At 45.7% G+C, this 21890-nt stretch overlaps 1 protein-coding gene across 1 annotated transcript in view; it reads right to left on the bottom strand.

Annotated features, from left to right (window-relative positions):
• The window catches only part of ARCN1 (archain 1), a 153224-nt gene that overhangs the window by 54649 nt on the left and 76685 nt on the right, over nt 1-21890 (bottom strand). The window contains exons 5-6 of the mRNA XM_069224754.1: nt 17910-18074; nt 10124-10289 (exon numbers count right to left, since the gene is read on the bottom strand). Coding sequence (XP_069080855.1) covers nt 10124-10289; nt 17910-18074 — 331 coding nt within the window. The remainder of the gene's footprint in view (nt 1-10123; nt 10290-17909; nt 18075-21890) is intronic.

Below are 21890 nucleotides of genomic sequence, written 5' to 3'. Positions count from 1 at the left end.
CACTCAGGTTATAGCCTGCCTCATCCCGTTCCCTCTGGAAGGCACGAACAGGCCAGGTGACGGACACCCAACAGTCCAAGAACCCTCCTCTGCACCTGGCCACCCCAAACTGAGGAGAAGAGGATCACTGGTGTTCCTAGAACCCCGATCATCACAAAATCTGAGCCCACTCGGTGGCTCACCCAAACCGGACACAAAGTCCTAACCTGCAGCATCTTTCCAATCAGACTGCAGGAGGATGGCCCAGTGTGTGGTGGACACTATGGTGTTACACCTTATACTGGGTCCAGGCAACCCTTGTTAGATAGTGTTACAGTGTCTAGGTAGCAAGGGCTCTAGTGGTGGCTGTGGTGAGCAGCCAAGACTTATCTAGGAGTGTGAAGCACTTGCACTACCACAATAGTCACACAGTAACTCACCACACATGAAAGGAACCACACAGTGTTGCAAAAATAGAGGCACTTTATTACAGTAATACCAAACTAGATTACTATAGGCAACCACCCAAACCACACATCCCTCCCCCACACACAACCCCCCCCCCTCCCCCAGCCTGTACTGGGTGGAGGTGCTTCACACCTCACCCTGCAGGAACTGTAACACATAGCAGTGAGCCTCAAAGGCTCAGGCTTAGCGTTTCAATGCCCCAGCTAGTGGAGATGCCCGCACCCCAGGCAATACCCCCACTTATAGCATCAAGTCCAGGGAGATAATGAGAAAAACAAGGAGTCACCCCCTCAGCCAGGTCCACCCCTAAGGTGAACAGAGCTGAAGTGACCCCCTTCCTTGGAAAATCCTCCATCTTGTTTTGGAGGATTTAGCCCAATAGGGATAGGGATAGGAATAGGAATAGGGATATGCTCTCCTCCCCAAAGGGGGGGGGGAGCACAAGGATGGTGTAGCCACGCTCAAGGACAGTTGCCATTGGCTACTGCACTGTGACCATAACACACCACTAAATTCAGTATTTAGGGGCGACCCTGAGCCCAGGATTTCAGATACCGGACGACCTACAAAGAAGAAGTATTGCCTAGCTGAAAAACCCCACAGAGAAGGAAGACAACAACTGCTTTGGCCCAAGCCCTACCGGCCTGTCTCCAACTTCAGAGAACCTGCACCAGCAACGCATCCTGCGGGCCCAGCAACCTCTGCCGACTCAGAGGACTGCCCTGCAACTACAAAGGATCAAGAACTCCCATGGACAGCTGACCTGTCCAACCAAGCAAGAAGAAACCATCTTTAAAGGGACTCTCACCTCACTCCAAAAGTCCCCCACCACTCTGCACCAGATGCCCCTGGCCCGTGTCTAGAGAAACCAACAACCCAGAGAGGATCTCCAGGCGACTATGATGATGTGTCCACCCTGGGTTAACCTCTCTGCACCCCCACAACGATGCCTGCAGAGGGAATCCAGCGGACTCCTGACCGCAACTGCCCGTGACCAAGAAATCCGACGCCTGGAAGAAGCACTGCACCCGTAGCCCATAGGCCGGTGAAGAACCGACCACCGGTGCAGCAGTGACCAGCAAGCGGCCCTCACCCTTGCCCAGTCGGTGATTGGCCCGAGAAGCTCCCCTGTGCCCTGCCTGTAACGTCCGAGTGACCTTGGGTCCCTCCATTAAAAACTATTGCAAACCCGACGCCCTGTTTGCCCACTGCACCCGGCCGACCCTGTTCTGGTGAGGGTCTGTTTTGTGTGCCTACTTGGGCCCCTCCTGCCCCCGCTACCCATGCCCCGGAGACTGAACTTGTAAGTGCTTTACCTACCATATTAACCTAACTGTACTTACCTCCCCCAGGAACTGTTGAATTTCACACTTTTTCCACTTTTAAAATAGCTTATTGCCATTTAATAAAAAACTGTGTACATTACTGTTTTGGTTTACAGTCCTAACTATACCAATGCAAAGTACCTTACATTTAATGCACTTACCTGCAATTTGGATCTTGTGGTTCTAAAAAAAAATAAGAAAACAATATTTTTCTATATAAAAACCTATTGGCCTGGAGTTAAGTCATTGATTGTGTGTGATCTCATTTATTGCCTCTGTGTGTACAACAAATGCTTAACACTACCTTCTGATAAGCCTAACTGCTTGACCACACTACCACAAATAGAGCATTAGTATTATCTATTATTGCCTCTGTCAAGCCTCTTGGGGAACCCCTGGATTCTGTGCACACTATCTCTCACTTTGAGATAGTATATATATAGAGCCAGCTTTTTACAGAAAAGGATAACAGTTTCACATAAGCGAGCCGACGTCTGCAATGAGTGCAAACACCCAAAAGGAAACAGAAGTTCACTCGCAGTGAAACATATCAGCAAAAGAAAATTATCCATATAACCGGCAAAAGTGCAATTATCCATTTAACCGGCAAAAGTGAAAATATCCATGTTACATGGTTGATGACATGCAAAGCACTCTACTACTGCCCAGCGGAAATACGCTGCCTACGAAATAAAGAGGAAAAAGTAGTGCAGGAACCATATGAAAAACATGGAGCCTCCTATATTTTCAGTAGTTGGCTGGTGCGCTCGAGGAGGGCTGAACATCGCAAAAGGCATGATGTATGCATGCCTTTCACTAATTAAATCAAGCTAATTTTAAAAGGCAAGCCCACAAACCAACTAAACTGATGGACTTGACATGTGCGTGGTTAAAAGTCAGAGAGATTACACCAGGGACACAGCGCTTTGCATTCGACCCTAAAAATGAAATGCGAGAATGGGTCCCCCACCACAGGATATGGAGTAGATGGCAAAGGGCTGGGAGAGATGGGAACCCCAAGAGATAAGTATCTTGAAGACCCCCACCGACCAGGAGAGCAGAGGTAGGTTACCTGGGCCGTCCCATAGGCTAACATGGGGAATCGTAAATGGAATAGTGCAAAAGTGGGACCAGGCCGGTGAAACCCAACAGTGGATTCTGGTAGAAGAGGACCAGCAAAAGAAGGGGACAGAGTCTGGAAGCTGCAGAGGAGTCCCTGAAGTCATCCCTCGCCAGTTGCCGGATTGCAGACTTGTCAGTAGGCAGGAGGACCACCAACAAGCACAAGCAAATGCAACTGGAGCAGTTGGAGATTTGCAGAGCTTTAGAGAACCAGCAAGATCCTGGGGACTCGACCCTTGGAGGGAGTCCAGACTCACCCTCAGAAGACAGGAGTCCCAGCAGAAGCAGTCAGAGCACCCACCAGCAATCCACTGCCAGGAGGCACAGTAAGTCGCAGTGAGGCAGAGACAGCACACATGAAGAGGAGTCCCACGTCACTGGAGCAGCAGAAAGGACACTGTCCTTGCAGAGGCAGAGTGCTGAGGATGGGGCTACTTAGAGCCTAAAGATCCCTCAGAGCAGGAGTCGTCAAGCCTTGGTTTCTGCAATTATCGCGGTGCACAGGGGTTCTGTCTTGGGGAACGAGGCAAGGGCTCACAGTCACCTAAGTTGGAGAGAAGGCACAGAGGAGCCATAGGACCCCTCGGAACCACCACCTGTGTTGGAGAATCTTCAAACGTCAAGGGGACAGAAACTCCCAGATGTTGCTGCCTTAGGTGCCTGCTGATGCAGGGGAATTGTAGGAAGTTGGCTCTGTATGTGCTATTTCAAAGTAAGGAATAGCATGCACAGAGTCCAAGGGTTCCCCTTAGAGGTAAAATAGTGGTAAAAAGAGATAATACTAATGCTCTATTTTGTGGTAGTGTGGTCGAGCAGTAGGCTTATCCAAGGAGTAGTGTTAAGCATTTGTTGTACATACACATAGACAATAAATGAGGTACACACACTCAGAGACAAATCCAGCCAATAGGTTTTTATATAGAAAAATATCTTTTCTTAGTTTATTTTAAGAACCACAGGTTCAAATTCTACATGTAATATCTCATTCGAAAGGTATTGCAGGTAAGTACTTTAGGAACTTCAAATCATCAAAATTGCATGTATACTTTTCAAGTTATTCACAAATAGCTGTTTTAAAAGTGGACACAGTGCAATTTTCACAGTTCCTAGGGGAGGTAAGTATTTGTTAGGTTAACCAGGTAAGTAAGACACTTACAGGGCTTAGTTCTTGGTCCAAGGTAGCCCACCGTTGGGGGCTCAGAGCAACCCCAAAGTCACAACACCAGCAGCTCAGGGCCGGTCAGGTGCAGAGTTCAAAGTGGTGCCCAAAACACATAGGCTAGAATGGAGAGAAGGGGGTGCCCCGGTTCCGGTCTGCTTGCAGGTAAGTACCCGCGTCTTCGGAGGGCAGACCAGGGGGGTTTTGTAGGGCACCGGGGGGGGACACAAGCCCACACAGAAATTTCACCCTCAGCAGCGCGGGGGCGGCCGGGTGCAGTGTAGAAACAAGCGTCGGGTTTGTAATGGAAGTCAATGGGAGATCTAGGGATCTCTTCAGCGCTGCAGGCAGGCAAGGGGGGGGTTCCTCGGGGAAACCTCCACTTGGGCAAGGGAGAGGGACTCCTGGGGGTCACTTCTCCAGTGAAAGTCCGGTCCTTCAGGTCCTGGGGGCTGCGGGTGCAGGGTCTCTCCCAGGTGTCGGGATTTAGGATTCAAAGAGTCGCGGTCAGGGGAAGCCTCGGGATTCCCTCTGCAGGCGGCGCTGTGGGGGCTCAGGGGGGACAGGTTTTTGTACTCACAGTCTTAGAGTAGTCCTGGGGTCCCTCCTGAGGTGTTGGATCGCCACCAGCCGAGTCGGGGTCGCCGGGTGCAGTGTTGCAAGTCTCACGCTTCTTGCGGGGAGCTTGCAGGGTTCTTTAAAGCTGCTGGAAACAAAGTTGCAGCTTTTCTTGGAGCAGGTCCGCTGTCCTCGGGAGTTTCTTGTCTTTTCGAAGCAGGGGCAGTCCTCAGAGGATGTCGAGGTCGCTGGTCCCTTTGGAAGGCGTCGCTGGAGCAGGATCTTTGGAAGGCAGGAGTCAGGCCGGTGAGTTTCTGGAGCCAAGGCAGTTGTCGTCTTCTGGTCTTCCTCTGCAGTGGTTTTCAGCTAGGCAGTCCTTCTTGTAGTTGCAGGAATCTAATTTTCTAGGGTTCAGGGTAGCCCTTAAATACTAAATTTAAGGGCGTGTTTAGGTCTGGGGGGTTAGTAGCCAATGGCTACTAGCCCTGAGGGTGGGTACACCCTCTTTGTGCCTCCTCCCAAGGGGAGGGGGTCACAATCCTAACCCTATTGGGGGAATCCTCCATCTGCAAGATGGAGGATTTCTAAAAGTTAGAGTCACTTCAGCTCAGGACACCTTAGGGGCTGTCCTGACTGGCCAGTGACTCCTCCTTGTTGCTTTCTTTGTTCCCTCCAGCCTTGCCGCCAAAAGTGGGGGCCGTGGCCGGAGGGGGCGGGCAACTCCACTAAGCTGGAGTGCCCTGCTGGGCTGTGACAAAGGGGTGAGCCTTTGAGGCTCACCGCCAGGTGTTACAGCTCCTGCCTGGGGGAGGTGTTAGCATCTCCACCCAGTGCAGGCTTTGTTACTGGCCTCAGAGTGACAAAGGCACTCTCCCCATGGGGCCAGCAACATGTCTCTGGTGTGGCAGGCTGCTGGAACTAGTCAGCCTACACAGACAGTCGGTTAAGTTTCAGGGGGCACCTCTAAGGTGCCCTCTGTGGTGTATTTTACATTAAAATGTACACTGGCATCAGTGTGCATTTATTGTGCTGAGAAGTTTGATACCAAACTTCCCAGTTTTCAGTGTAGCCATTATGGTGCTGTGGAGTTCGTGTTTGACAGACTCCCAGACCATATACTCTTATGGCTACCCTGCACTTACAATGTCTAAGGTTTAGGTTAGACACTGTAGGGGTACCATGCTCATGCACTGGTACCCTCACCTATGGTATAGTGCACCCTGCCTTAGGGCTGTAAGGCCTGCTAGAGGGGTGGCTTACCTATACTGCATAGGCAGTGAGAGGCTGGCATGGCACCCTGAGGGGAGTGCCATGTCGACTTACTCGTTTTGTCCTCACTAGCACACACAAGCTGGCAAGCAGTGTGTCTGTGCTGAGTGAGAGGTCTCCAGGGTGGCATAAGACATGCTGCAGCCCTTAGAGACCTTCCTTGGCATCAGGGCCCTTGGTACTAGAAGTACCAGTTACAAGGGACTTATCTGGATGCCAGGGCCTGCCAATTGTGGATACAAAAGTACAGGTTAGGGAAAGAACACTGGTGCTGGGGCCTGGTTAGCAGGCCTCAGCACACTTTCAATTGTAAACATAGCATAAGCAAAGGCAAAAAGTCAGGGGGCAACCATGCCAAGTAGGCATTTCCTTACAGGAATGCTCCTTCACTCCAAGGGAGATTACTTCTTGCTTCTTTGATGCAGTTGAAGTCCTGCCAACCACAGAGCATGCACAGCTGTAGAAATGTTGCAAGCTGCTGACAGGAGCCAAGAGAAAAATGTTGCAAAGAGTGGTTGTCTCGGTGTTACAGTCTTGTTCGGTTCATGTGAAGTCCCGAAGCGGCTCTGGTGGCCATGAGCAGAAGAGGTTGTTGCCGAGGAGTCCTGGTGGAGTCTTGCATGCCGAATCTGGGGACCCACCCACAAGGGAGTCCCTAAATAGCCCAAAAAGGGGCATAGTGACTTTGCATGGTGACCACCTATCAGGAGGGGGTCTCTGATATCACATGCCCGTCCTGGCTACTCAGATGCTTTCAGGGGCCTCTGCCCATCTTGATTTCAAGATGTCAGAATCAAGTGTCCACCTGGAGGAGCTATGGAAACTACACCAGGGGTGGTGATGGACAGAGAAGTGGTCACTCCTCCTTCCTTTGTCCAGTTTCGCATCAGAGCAGGATCCGGGGGTCCATGGACTGGGGCAACCTAGATTATGGAAGGTCACCAAATGTGCCCTTCAAAGCAAACCAGTGGCGTGGAGAGGCTACCCTTCCCCAGCATTATAACAACTATATCCAAAAGAGAGGACTGGCCGTAAGTGGGGTGGGTATGCCCAGACGTGGGTCCCGTCCGTGCTCACTGTGCCACTTGATTCAAGCTAGCCTGGCTGTTAAAGGATGATACCCTGGAACCGATCCCAGGATGCTTGTTTCCGGTCCAGGAAGGACGTGGCTTGGCAGTTAGGGCTGGACTGTTCTCATGGGGAACAAGGTCAAGACTGATTTGCATAAGGCTGGGTCCAAACTGGGGTGGCATGGTGAGCAAAAGAACAATGGAGTAAACCCAGATCTGTGACTGAGTGTAAAGTTTCAGCACTCAGTCAATCACTCTTTTGTGTTGTTCGAGGAAAGTACACCCCTCTCCCACAGGAAATCCTTTGTTCTGCCTTCCCCTGCTTGAGATGGTCCAGCAACAAGTGGGCAGAATCCTGTCTGAGGGGCTGCAGCAGCGTGGGCAGCTCACAGACCCTGAGAAACTGGTAGAAGCAATGCTGGGGGTCCACTAAGGAGCCTCCCTGAGTGCTTGGAATCATGCCACCAATACTAGCATCAGTATTGGGGTATGATTCAGACATGTTCGATACCAATTCAGAGTTATCATTATGTTGCTGGGCCATAGGTAGTGACCTATGGCCAGTACATGGCTAAAATGGCTTCCCCGTACTTAAGAAGTCCAGGGAATTTGTAACTAGAGTTCGTAGGGGCACCTCTGCTCCTGCAGGGGTGCCCAAACACACATGGACCTGCATCCTGCCCTTAGGGTTGGACAGGACTACCACAGGGGTGACTTATAGTGACCTTCTGAAGTGAAAAGCAGTGAAAGGGTGCATGCACCTATTCACACAGGCTGCAAATAGCAGACCCGCAGACAGTTTGCACAGGTTCCCATGGGTGGGATAATACATGCTGCAGCCCATGGGGGACCCCTGGTGTTCCAATGCCCTGGGTTCTTAAGTATCATATACTGGGACTAACGGGTACATCAGTGTGCCAATTGTGGGGTGCAAAGACTACAAAGGCAACCAAATTTGGAGGAGTCAGCACAATCACTGGGGTCCTGGTTAGCAGAACCCCAGTGAAAACAGTCTAAGCACACTGACAACAGGCAAAAAGAGGGACTTTCCTAGATGTACCGATTCCCACTAACTAACACTGGGCACCCAACAGTCTACTACACCTCTGCATCCGGACGTCTCACTGCCCCCCAGAGTGACTTGTTGGTGTGGTCCTGACCCTTGCCCAATACTCATCTTAAGTCAAGGAGATTGGTCCTGTAAGTCGCTGTACTCTACCCTTTTGCTGTATTTGTTGTTCCTCCATAGGCTAACATTGCAGCTTTAAAATATTGCACTGTGCCGACTTTTCTGAACTATAAAAATTTCTCTTGCAAAACACACTTATTTGATCATATTGATTCTGGTGCCAAAAGGTATAAAAAGGTACTTGCTCTTTTTGTAAACTGGTGTGGATCTCCTTATTGAGTCGTGTAACTCATTTACTGGATGTGTGTGTATCTGCAGATGTTTAACACTTCCCTCTGATAAGTGTAAGGCTGCTCGACCACAATAACCCCTAAGAGATCACCTTGGAATTGGCAAAGCAAGCACTGTGTACTAGTAAGGGTACCCCTGGACTCAGCACAGTATATCTTATTTTGAGATTCCTTAGAAAGAGCCAGATTCCTAGTCACCCCTCAACCAGGAGTGAGAAAGCCAGGGACATTGGGATGCCTCATCACTCGGCATGACGGTATATTGCAGCATGACTGAAATCTAAAAAAGATAGGGCATGTTTTCCGAGCTCTGCATAATTATTTGCCAACAACCCCTTTTATTTGACATTTAAGGTTATTTTGCAGTTGTGTACGCCAAGTGTGCTCCTTATTTTCAATTTGGATAGGTGAATATTTAAATAAAGGTTTCCTAATTGGACATGTTTTCTAGGTGTGCCGATTTTAGAAAACATTACATTTTTTAAATATGCTCGGGGATCTCACATCATGCAAAGATGTTATACTTTTTATGAATATTAGAAAGACTCACAAGGTGAAGAAATGAATCCATTTAACTACTCTTTGAACTCCTTCAGCTGTTTGTAATTCACTGAGTTCAACGAGTTTGTGGTGTGCTACTTCAATCTTTTGTTGACTCTCTACTTCGTCCTTCGCACTCTTACTTATTTTTCTTGAAGTTAACATCACTTCCCCAATCTCTCCAAGTTGCACTCCACTTCACGTGAATCCTAGTTTTAACCACACTAACAAATGTCATCTCCTGTGCAGATTTTACAGCTCATCCTTCTTGCAGCCTACTCATCTATTCATCTTTCCGCCCACCCTAACTAGTAATTCCCTCCTTTTGGCTCACACTTATGCAATAACGCCCTCACACTAGTGACTCTTTCTTCCCTCTGTTAACCTATTTTACTGGTGCTTGCCTTCGATGGTAGACTTACACTAATAACATCACATACACTACTATATTTCAATTGTCAAGACCGCCTACCACAACAATCTTACTTATCCTTAAGCCCTTGTTTGGTGCACCTAGCACTACGAGTCATGCACATCACTCTTAAAATGTGCACAATTGCATCTTCAAATTACTGCTCCTACTCCCTACCTAATTACATTCACGCACTAATTATTTTACTTTCATTCAAGCCGCTACACCCCCTCCCTCCAACCACCCTCCCTTGACAGCCTCTAGCATCTCTTTGTAGGTGATGGCATACAGCATTCCCTGTGGGTTATGTGAGCATTTTAGTCTTTTCCCTGGTTAGCAAGGAAAGATGGTCATTTACTTCTCTGGTATATTTCAATAACGCACATATTTATCTTGAACTACCAAATATTATTGCCTTAAATGTACGCTTGAGAAGTACAGCATGTTTTTATTTTTGATCCTTAGTAATGGTTTAGTTTTGGCAGGCCCCAAGTATACTTTATCGGAGGGCAAAAATGAATCGAGTCGTTGCTCTACTCCCACAATGGCCAACTGCTTCTCTCATGAGAACTTTGACCTCTTGTTTTAGTCTTGTTTCTTTCCATCCACATTGGTTTACTCCCAAAAAGGCACCTGGCCAGCCCCTATTGTAGCACCCTACAAGCCAAGTAGCTTTCCCCTGACTAGTCATTGTGGCCCATTTTAGGAACCCTTTTCATGGGGGTGCTTCAGACACACAATCGAGGCACATTTCTGATTCACTTTGGAGTATATTTCTGCTCTCTTGAGGTCATGCTCTCACCTGCAGCTGCACTCCCTTCTTGTCATCATTGTCAATGTGGATGCGTACGCGGCCAGCCTTCTCATCAGAGATCCTTAGCATGATCATCCCATGGACCTCCATGTTCTGTAAACCTCCATCTCGGCCACAGGTCAGTGAGATCTTCTCCTCGATCTTCATGTGAACACTGAACGAAAGGGCAAGCAAAAGGCGTAACTAACCACAAAAAACTTAAGTACCATTCAAGACAGCCACATGCCCATGTACATTGCCAACTACAAAGCTAGTATTCTGTTCTCTGAAGGCATGCAGAATGGAAACAAATAGGACTGCACATGACCTACATTTTTACCATCTGCCACTTAAGGCCTACGCAGCTAAATAAAACCAGCATCAATACCATTCTGGGGCGTGGCTACCTTGCTGGACACTTAATATACATTTTGAAGGCAAAAGGTCCACTGAACCATACAACATGCTGCAAATCATAACAAACCTAAAAAATATCAAATATTTACAAATAGTAGCAAAACTCTGCACTTAGAATAAGGTGCAAAGACTGCCATCTATTTCACCACAAAACATTCACTTCACATCGCCGCATCAAGATATAGGCATTCAGGTGTCAGAACAGGTGGATGGGAGTCAGACTCTTATTGATACCTAAATTTATGTGGGGGAACAGAAGTGCGGGCAAGCTTGTCCAATCATAATTTATAAATAGTGCTTGCCTAAAAATCCTGGTGGAACGAATTATTATGTACATATTTTAGTATACAAAAATGGATAGGCACATCTTAATGTGCCAGTGTCAATTTAAATGATCAGTCAAGGCCAGAAAGGAGCACACTACCCAGTGCGCAGAGCTCACTTGGATGGAGAGAGTAGGACCAAATACTGTGCAAAAACATCATGAGACCCGCAGTAGGTAGAGCCCTGGCTAGCAGGGAAGAGTTGCCCATAAAATTTCTAGTTGTGAAGACTGAACTTATGCTTGAGCGTGAGACAGTTGAGAATCAAGGTTTACTCAGCAGGGCAATACAAAGTTCCTTTTCTTCATCTACTCAAGCTTCTCACAGTGGGATTTTCACAGACACACATACTACGTTGGAGATTTTCCTGCAGTGAAGTCCAAAAGGAGTCTACATTTTATTTTCATGTGCTACTATCCAGTGGAAATTTCCTGCTTCTTATGAGAAGAAAGGCACATAAGTTGGTACGTTTAATTTGATGTGGGCCACTCGGTCATGGACGGTGGAGCATAGAGAGTAGAGCTTTTGTGGTCCTACTCTGTGTTGCAGCCTCCTCTTTTTCATGCTACTGCGTTTATGAAAGGTGCTTTTTACCCTTTACTTTTTATACAGGGATATTCTCATTGCACTGAGCACTGCACGTTTTATGTTGTGAGAGAAGGTTGTGTGAAGGTAGAGACAAGATCACCAAATAAAAGGGTCTGGCAACCCAAATCCACATACCTCAGAAACACAAAACAGGGGGGAAGGATAGGCCAAAGGAGACTGGCTGGTGCTGAAACTGTGGTCCATGCAAGATGATAATAAAATGTATGAAGTTACAATAAAGAGAATAACTTGGAAAAGCTCTCACCTGAGGAACTACAAAACTCACCTGTGGCATGATTTACATCGCACACCGGATCCATGCGATACATTAAACCCTAATATATCACTGTATTACATTATGGGCAGTTAGCAAACAATTTTAAGGAAAACGTGCTTAAATAAATCACTGTGTTTTCAGCCATTATCGAAATAAACTGCTGGTTTGGCCCATTTGAGTTTCTCTATGACTAATATACGCCAGTAACTACTGAAAAGTAGAAAAAGCAGATCAACCAAAGATGTGATTTCTGCTCAACCTGCAGTGACTAACAACATTTTCAATAATAGACTTAGAACAGAAAGTTAACATTATTTTATTTATAATATATATATGGAAAATGTCACTTACCCAGTGTATGTACATCTGTTCGTGGCATTAGTCGCGGCTCAATTGCGCATGGGCGTCGACTGCATCTTAGATTGTTTTCCCCCGCAGAGGGTGAGGTAGGAGTTGTATATGCTAGTAATAGTGCCCATGCAATGGAGTGAATACGTATGTACATAATGTAGTTTAAAGTAATATATATATTTACAAATATACAGATGTTCAAGATCAACTTCTAAACGGCTACAGGCTCCCAAGGAGGCGGGTGGGCGCATGTGAATCTGCAGCGACTAATGCCACGAACAGATGTACACTGGGTAAGTGACATTTTCCGTTCGGTGGCATGTGTAGCTGCAGATACACATGCTGTGCATAGACTAGTAAGCAGTTATCACCCCAAAAGCGGTAGTTCAGCCTGTAGGAGTTGAAGTTGTCTGAAACAATGTTCGTAGTACTGCTTGGCCTACTGTGGCTTGCTGTGTTGTTAGCACATCTACACAGTAGTGTTTGGTAAATGTATGAGGCGTAGACCATGTAGCTGCCTTACATATTTCTGTCATTGGAATATTTCCTAGAAAGGCCATGGTAGCACCTTTCTTTCTATTGGAGTGTGCCTTTGGTGTAATAGGCAGTTCTCTTTTTGCTTTAAGATAACAGGTTTGAATGCACTTAACTATCCATCTAGCAATGCCTTGCTTAGAAATTGGATTTCCTGTATGAGGTTTTTGGAAAGCAATAAATATTTGTTTTGTTTTGCGAATTAGTTTTGTTCTGTCAATGTAGTACATTAACGCTCTTTTGATGTCTAATGTATGTAGTGCTCTTTCAACTACGGAGTCTGGCTGTGGGAAGAACACTGGTAATTCTACTGTTTGATTTAAGTGGAACGGTGATATGACTTTTGGTAAAAATTTAGGATTTGTTCATAGAACTACTTTATGCTTGTGTATCTGAATAAATTGTTCTTGTATGGTAAATGCTTGAATCTCACTTACTCTTCTTAAAGATGTGATGGCAATTAAAAATGCAACTTTCCATGTTGAGTATTGCATTTCACAAGAGTGCATGGGCTCAAAAGGTGGACCCATGAGTCGTGTTAAGACAATGTTGAGGTTCCATGAAGGAACTGGTGGTGTTCTTGGTGGAATAATTCTCTTTAGACCTTCCATAAATGCTTTTATGACTGGTATTCTAAATAGAGAAGTTGAGTGCGTAATTTGCAGGTAAGCTGAAATTGCTGTAAGATGTATTTTAATGGAAGAAAAAGCTAGCTTTGATTTTTGCAAATGTAGTAAGTATCCTACGATGTCTTTGGCAGATGCGTGTAAGGGTTGAATTTGATTATTATGGCAGTAATAAACAAATCTTTTCCACTTACTTGCATAGCAATGTCTACTGGTAGGTTTCCTAGCTTGTTTTATGACCTCCATACATTCCTGCGTAAGGTCTAAATGTCCGAACTCTAGGACTTCAGGAGCCAGATTGCTAGATTCAGCGATGCTGGATTTGGGTGTCTGATCTGTTGTTTGTGTTGCGTTAACAGATCTGGTATGTTTGGTAGTTTGACATGAGGCACTACTGAGAGGTCTAGTAGTGTTGTGTACCAAGGTTGCCTTGCCCATGTTGGTGCTATTAGTATAAGTCTGAGTTTGTTTTGACTCAGCTTGTTTACTAGATATGGAAGGAGTGGGAGAGGGGGAAAAACGTAAGCAAATATCCCTGACCAACTCATCCATAACACATTGCCCTGAGACTGATCTTGTGGGTACCTGGATGCGAAGTTTTGGCATTTTGCGTTTTCCTTTGTTGCAAATAGATCTATTTGTGGTGTTCCCCAACTCTGGAAGTAAGTATTCAGTATTTGGGGGTGAATCTCCCATTCGTGGATCTGTTGGTGATCCAGAGAAAGATTGTCTGCTAGCTGTTTCTGAATTCCTGGAATAAATTGTGCTATTAGGCGAATGTGGTTGTGAATCGCCCAATGCCATATTTTCTGTGCCAGGAGACACAACTGTATTGAGTGTGTGCCTCCCTGTTTGTTTAGGTAATACATTGTTGTCATGTTGTCCGTTTTGACAAGAATGTGTTTGTAGCTTATTATGGGTTGAAATGCTTTCAGCGCTAGAAATACTGCCAATAGTTCTAAGTGATTTATGTGAAACTGTTTTTGGTGAGTGTCCCATTGTCCTTGGATGCTGTATTGATTGAGGTGTGCTCCCCACCCTATCATGGAGGCATCTGTTGTTATTACATATTGTGGCACTGGGTCTTGGAAAGTCCACCCTTGGTTTAAATTTATACTGTTCCACCATTGAAGCGAGGTGTATGTTTGGCGGTCTACCAACACCAGATCTAGAATTTGACCCTGTGCCTGTGACCACTGTGATGCTAGGCACTGTTGTAAGGGCCGCATGTGCAACCTTGCGTTTGGGACAATGGCTATGCATGAGGACATCATGCCTAAGAGTTTCATCACCATTTTGACTTGTATTTTTTGATTTGGATACATGGCCTGTATTACATTGTGAAATGTTTGAACTCTTTGTGGACTTGGAGTGGCAATCCCTTTTGCTGTGTTGATTGTCGCCCCTAAGTATTGCTGTGTTTGACACGGCAGAAGGTGTGACTTTGTGTAGTTGATTGTGAAACCTAGTTTGTGGAGGGTTTCTATGACATACTCTGTGTGTTGTGAACACTTTTCTAGCGTGTTGGTTTTGATTAACCAATCGTCTAGGTACGGGAACACATGTATTTGCTGCCTTCTGATATGTGCAGCTACGACTGCTAGGCACTTTGTAAAAACTCTTGGCGCAGTTGTTATTCCGAATGGCAACACTTTGAATTGGTAATGTATGCCTTGGAATACAAACCTTAAGTACTTTCTGTGTGAAGGATGTATTGGTATATGGAAATATGCATCCTTTAGGTCTAGTGTTGTCATGTAGTCTTGTTGTTTGAGTAGTGGGATTACGTCTTGTAATGTCACCATGTGAAAGTGATCTGATTTGATGTAGGTATTTAATGTTCGGAGATCTAATATAGGTCTCAGAGTCTTGTCTTTTTTGGGTATGAGAAAGTACAGAGAGTAAACTCCTGTTCCTTTCTGGTGTTCTGGTACTAATTCTATTGCTTCTTTTAGTAGTAATGCCTGAACTTCTAGTCCTAGAAGATTTATATGTTCTTTTGACATATTGTGTGTTTTCGGTGGTACGTTTGGAGGGAATTTGAGAAATTCTATGCAATAACCATGCTGGATAATTGCCAGTACCCAAGTGTCTGTTATCTCCTCCCAATGTTTGTAAAATAGTCTTAGTCTCCCCCCCACAGGTGTTATGTGTTGGGGATGTGTGACTTGGAAGTCACTGTTTGTTTTGAGGGGTTTTGGGGCTTTGGAACTTCCCTCTATTTTTTTGGAATGGTGCTCCTCTATATTGCCCCCGAAAACTTCCCCGCTGGTATTGGCTTTGATAAGTGGGCCTTGCTTGTGAGGTTGTGGCCTCTGTAGGTTGACCTCGAAACCCTCCCCTAAATGGTGTCTTGCGAAATGTGCCTCTGTTTTGTGGGGAGTAGAGTGCGCCCATGGCTTTTGCGGTATCAGTATCTTTTTTGAGTTTTTCAATAGCAGTGTCGACTTCCGGCCCAAACAACTGCTGTTCATTAAAGGGCATATTCAGCACGGCTTGTTGTATTTCCGGCTTGAATCCTGACGTACGCAACCATGCGTGTCGCCCTATTGTTATTGCAGTATTTACTGTTCTTGCAGCTGTATCTGATGCGTCCATTGATGACCGTATCTGATTATTGGAGATACTTTGTCCTTCTTCTACCACTTGTTGTGCCCGTTTCTGGAACTCTTTGGGTAAGTGTTCTATGAAATGCTGCATTTCGTCCCAATGAGCTCTATCGTATCTTGCCAAAAGTGCTTGTGAATTGGCAATACGCCATTGGTTTGCTGCTTGTGCTGCAACTCTTTTACCCGCAGCATCGAATTTGCGACTCTCCTTGTCTGGAGGTGGTGCATCTCCCGAGGTATGAGAGTTTGCTCTCTTGCGAGCTGCCCCAACAACCACAGAATCTGGTGTTAATTGGTGTGTAATATAAACAGGGTCTGTTGGTGGTGGCTTGTACTTTTTTTCCACCCTTGGAGTTATGGCTCTGCCTTTAACAGGATCCTGAAATATTTGTTTTGAATGTTTTAGCATTCCCGGGAGCATAGGTAAGCTTTGGTATTGGCTATGAGTGGAGGAGAGTGTATTAAATAAAAAGTCATCCTCAATTGGTTCTGAATGCAAGGTGACGTTATGAAACGCAGCTGCCCTTGAGACCACCTGCGTGTAGGATGTACTGTCTTCAGGTGGCGACGGCCTTGTAGGGTAACAGTCTGGGCTGTTATCTGATACAGGAGCATCATAAAGGTCCCATGCATCAGGATCATCTTGACTCATTGCAGTATGAGTCGGGGATTGCATCAGTGGTGGAGTGGCTACCGGTGATGTGTGCATTGATGGTGGTGGAGATGGTGGTGGAGTTGTTTGTCTTGCCACCTTTGCCTGTGGCTGCTTGTCCTTTTCTTGAAAGGCAAGTCTTCTTTTCATCTTAATTGGGGGAAGAGTGCTGATCTTCCCTGTGTCTTTTTGAATGTGGAGCCTTGTTTGGGTGTAGTCTGGCTCAACAGATTGAAATTCCTCTCCGAACTTATGTCCTTGCATCTGGGAGGACAATCCCTGTTCCTCTGTGTAGGAACCTGTTTTCGGTTCCGAGGCTGGATGTTTCGGAATCAAAATCTTTTCAGTCGCCTTTTTGCACTCCGAGGCAACCTTCTTTATTTTCGGCGTCGTGGTGTCTCGGTGCCGAACCATTTCAGTGCCACTGTCTCGGTGCCGAATCTGTTCGAAGCCGCTGTCTAGGGCCCGAGATAGCTGTGTGGCGGTATCTCGACCGGAGTCGGATGACTTCGCCACATGCATGCCCTTTTTCGGTGCCGATGATCGGTCACCTATTTTTCGGGTTAAGCCATGGCCTGTTGGCGGTGGCGTCCCCTGGGCTTTTGTTGTCTTCTCGTGAGTTTTATGTTTCGACGTCTTACTCACGGTTTTCGGCGTTTCTTCGGGATCGAGCTCGTCCGAGTCCGATTCATGGATGGAGAAGCTTTCTTCTTCCTCTTCGAAACGCTCTTGTCCTGTCGGCGCCGACGCCATCTGCAGTCTTCTTGCTCTTCGGTCTCTTAATGTCTTCCTCGACCGAAACGCTCGACAGGCTTCACAGGTATCCTCCTTGTGCTCTGGAGACAGACACAAGTTACAGACCAGATGCTGATCTGTATATGGATACTTGTTATGACATTTTGGGCAGAAGCGGAATGGGGTCCGTTCCATCAGTCTTGAAGAGACACGTGGCCGGGCCGACCAGGCCCCGACGGGGGGGAATCGAAAAAACCCCGAAGCTCTTCAAAAGTCGGTGTTGATCTGTTATAACTAACCCGATACCGAACGCAAACAATACCGACGATTTTTCCGAGATTCTAACTAACTTTCCGACCCGAAACACGGAGCGAAAAGGAACACGTCCGAACCCGATGGCGGAAAAAAAACAATCTAAGATGGAGTCGACGCCCATGCGCAATGGAGCCGAAAGGGGAGGAGTCCCTCGATCTCGTGACTCGAAAAGACTTCTTCGAAGAAAAACAAAACAACTTGTAACACTCCGAGCCCAACACTAGATGGCGGGATACGCACAGCATGTGTATCTGCAGCTACACATGCCATCAAACACATATATATATATATATATATATCATACACCTTCACACCAGGCACGCACATGCCTAACTTGGAATGCTTTGTACATCTACCTCTATACCCACCTCTCCATATTGACAGGTGGCGTCAGCACCTTAGCTGCCTCAGTTGAACGCTTGCCTGTGGCAGAGGTCATAATTGTTTCTCCTTCAGACTTTAGTTTGTCCACAAAGTTATCCACCTCTTTCCCTTTGGCCCCAAGCTTCAGTGCTTTGCTGGAACCTGAAGGCCTTAGAAAGTGGAGAGAAAAGGTAAAAAACACATTTAGTGCTTCAGCACAAAAGAGCATACAATCACTTACATTCTGCAGGTAGATAGGGACTTGGGGCTGAACAATTTCAGACATTACTGTATCAGAAAATAACTTTTTTTTGGGGGGGGGGGGGGGGGATGGGAGCCATATTAACATTCATTAAACCAACAGAGAATGCAAGATCCCCAAACAGGTGTTTTTCTTTACTATAGAGAACACAAGAGTGTGCTTCATTCAAAAATAGAGACCTGAATGCTTCTGGGTGCCAGCACAAGCTACTATTAGTCGTATGACCATGCTGGAACATTGATGTGTATGATGAGTTACTTACAGAATGCCCTGCAATTTTCAGGTAATTTCACAATACTTCCAGGACTCTAGTAAAATGGAGTTAGCTTCACTGCTCCAAACAACCAATGCTGCAGGTCAACACTTTGAAAGATGTCTAACGGATAACTGAAGTGCTTTAAATTAGCCACATTAAAGATAGTTACTGTGGAACCAAGTTCACAAGAATGCATACAGCAACACAGGCAGTAGAACCAGTTTCCCTCACAAATGGAGGGCAGATCGCAGGGGCAACAGTGCAAGCTGCTTTCACCCAAGTTATAACACAGGCAGCATCAGTGCCAGCTTTCCATACCCACATATACATCACAAGCAGCAACGGAAAGGCTTTCCTTGTACAAAAACTGCGCTGTAGAGGTAGTAAGAATGCCAAGTCAACACATAAAGAACAAGTTTATCATATATACACAATGGACAAGAGGACAAACTGCAATAGCGCACAACATACAACATTGAAGAAAGCCTTAGGGGGAAGTTTCCTTAGATAAATTATACTAAACAAATATTACATTACGAAACTGGCAGCTAGAGAACAGCCTTTCCAGAAAAAAAGCATTCTGGTAGTTAGGTATGGGCAAGATCAAAGTGGGATTTCACACACTAGTTAAAAGATAGTGGTTTAATGACCACTTCCACTCACTCAAAACCAAATGAGCCAAATTCATACAATAGTTTAGATCTGTCTCCCTTAGACTCCCTACATATATGGCAGTTACTGTGTTCAACTGCTGCCACAGAACTCACCAGCAGTAAAGGGCAGATAATGCTTGCTCCAAACACACTAATCTCGACGTATCCTCTTTTCTACATACAACCAAGAACACAACATACTGGCTCTTCCTCTCAACTATACAAGAGAGGCTCACCTTGGAAGCTCATGGAAAAACATTTCCCCTCGAGGCCAGAGGTAGGCAAACAATTATCTGAGTACCTCCAGTGTAAAATTATATTATCAATAAAGGGCATCAAAGCCTTTACATAAAGAGTTCTCTGGTCATACAATGCATCAACATTTGGCACAAATTGTCACGCTTGAAGAGGATTACTTTTTCAAACACTTCTTTTGAAATGACTGGCAGTTGGTTTAGATACATTAATCAGTTTTGTAAGCAAACTAAGACTTTGGATTCATGATTGGCAAATTTCTCAGAAGTAAAAAATAACCTAATTTAGAGTGGGAACTGAATATGATGTAGATCAGTGTCTTGCTGCCAAGAAACAGCTATGACTACTTTCTAAATAACTAACACAAGTAACCAACAAATTACTTTTGCAGCAAGGGTGCCAATAACACAGGAGGGATTGAGAGACTCACATGTTACACTTGCTGAAGGGCAGGTATGCCAGTCCAAGTGCATTAGTGCCCGGTTTATAGAAGGATTTCGGTTCAAAACTGCTAATTCATGACTAGCTATTCTCAACCACGGTTGTTCCCATGGGTGTCCCCTTTGCTAGATGATAACTGTCACTTTATTTTGTCACTGCATGGGTTAGCCTTTTTTCCCTTTGGAAAGTTGGGGTTCTTGTCCACTAAATCGGAATGTTTAATAGTGAAACTTATAAAGCCCATGGCTACTTCAACAGAAGTGTCCCAGCACTAGTAGGGTCTAACTCTACAGAAAAAATAGCAAAAAGCCTAAATAAAACACAGCCTATCTAAAGAGCAAAGTTTTTTTGTTTTTTTTCGGAGCAAAAGCTCTGTCTTTGATTGCCTCAGATGAAGCGGAAGAGAATTCCATTACTTGGTTGCAATAAAACTAAAGGAATTGCCGCAATACAAAAATTCTTTACTCTGGGGGCTTGAGCTAACAAGACCATACAGGACCCGAGACACCTCGAAGGAAAATACAGTCTGACGAGCGAGTGCACATAGCCAGCACCTGCCTTCCTAAAGACCTTATAACAGTAGCAAAGAGCTTTGAAATTTTTTTATTTTTTTTTTAATCGGACGTCAGTGCAATTTACAAAGCACGGAGCCCATGGAGGCCGGCTTAGGAAGAGTTAGCAATAGCTGGGCAGCAGAATTCTGAACAAGGAGTCACATAAGCCAAGACTGAGAGATTCCCGGATATAAGATGTTGCAGTAATCCAGTTGAGAGATCACTAATACTTGGATTACTGTTTTCTGGGCAGATTCAGGCAAAAGGCTGATAATGTTCTTAAGAGATTTTAAAATCCTGAAGCATTTGCCCGCCAAAGCCCTAATTTGGCTGACAAAGGTATGGCTTTTATCAAACCATGTCTAGGTTTTTAACCATAGGCTTTGGTGAAGGAAAAGGACAGAGTGGCCCTGGGGACCAGACGGATGGGTGCTTGCTCTGGGTGAGGAACTGTCTTACTTGCATTTAATTTCAGGCATTTGAGGTCCCTCTATTGGGCTACCTCCGACAAGCAAGCCCTAAAAGAGGCAGCCACACTAGCAGAGTTAGGCAAGAAGGTGATAATTAACTGAGTATCATCAGCGCACGATATGATGTAAAAATAGTGATGCTCAATGGTATCGTCCAGGAGGCACATATATAGATTGAACAGGGTAGGGCTCAAAGTTGAGCACTGCGCCACCACCTGCTGCACTGGAAGAACCTACGATTGAAAAAGCTTCTGCAGGGCCTGAAAAGTGCAATCCTCTAAATAAGATTCAAACCACTGCAGAGCCCTGTGGCTGACACAGCAACTCCACAACCGCTCTACCAGGAGTTTGTAGAATACAGTGTTGAAGGACGCATCTAGGTCAAAAAGCAGCAATGCTGCAATGTCACCCTTATCCATAATCTGATGAATGGACGCAGAGGTGAGCAGAAGAGTTGACTCTGTGCTGTACTGGGGCGAAAGACCGACTGTTCTGTGCAATAAGTTATTGGCTTCAATGTACTTCAAGAGCTGCTGACTGATGTACTTTGCTGGCACAAGCAGCGAAATGGGCCTGGAGTTCTTGGGTTTAGTGGGGTCAAGAGAAGGCTATTTTAACAATGGAACCAATGAGGCGTGCTTCATCTTGTTGGGACTTGGCTCGCTGCGAAGGCATTATTAATGAGTTCTCTGAACACAGAGACACTCTTCACTCTAAAATAGCAGAAGAGATCGGATCAGAAGGAGATCGAGATTTTACAGATGCTCATCCAGTTCAATAGGTTTGAACTAAAGCTGTCTAGTGCGGTCTGTATAAGGTCCGAACCAGATCAAAAGACATGAAGCAGTTCTAGCGGCCTCCGGAAGGAGGAGTAAATGGACGCTACTGTCTGAGAAGAATTTAGCAAGAGCATTACATCTATCCTCCAAGGAGGGACTAGAGACTTGGTCTGTCAAGAAAAGAGATTTAACAATAGAAAATTACTCATGATGAGTTCTGCACCAGCTCAATTTTGTTAGCATAAATTTCATGTTGCATTTGTCTATTACGGCTGTGGTACATTTTTAAGGCTGAGTGAGAGATATCCTTCCTGGC

The sequence above is a fragment of the Pleurodeles waltl genome, chromosome 3_1 (assembly GCF_031143425.1).
Source record: "Pleurodeles waltl isolate 20211129_DDA chromosome 3_1, aPleWal1.hap1.20221129, whole genome shotgun sequence".
Taxonomy (NCBI): domain Eukaryota; kingdom Metazoa; phylum Chordata; class Amphibia; order Caudata; family Salamandridae; genus Pleurodeles; species Pleurodeles waltl.
This window is presented reverse-complemented; position numbering and strand designations above follow the sequence as displayed.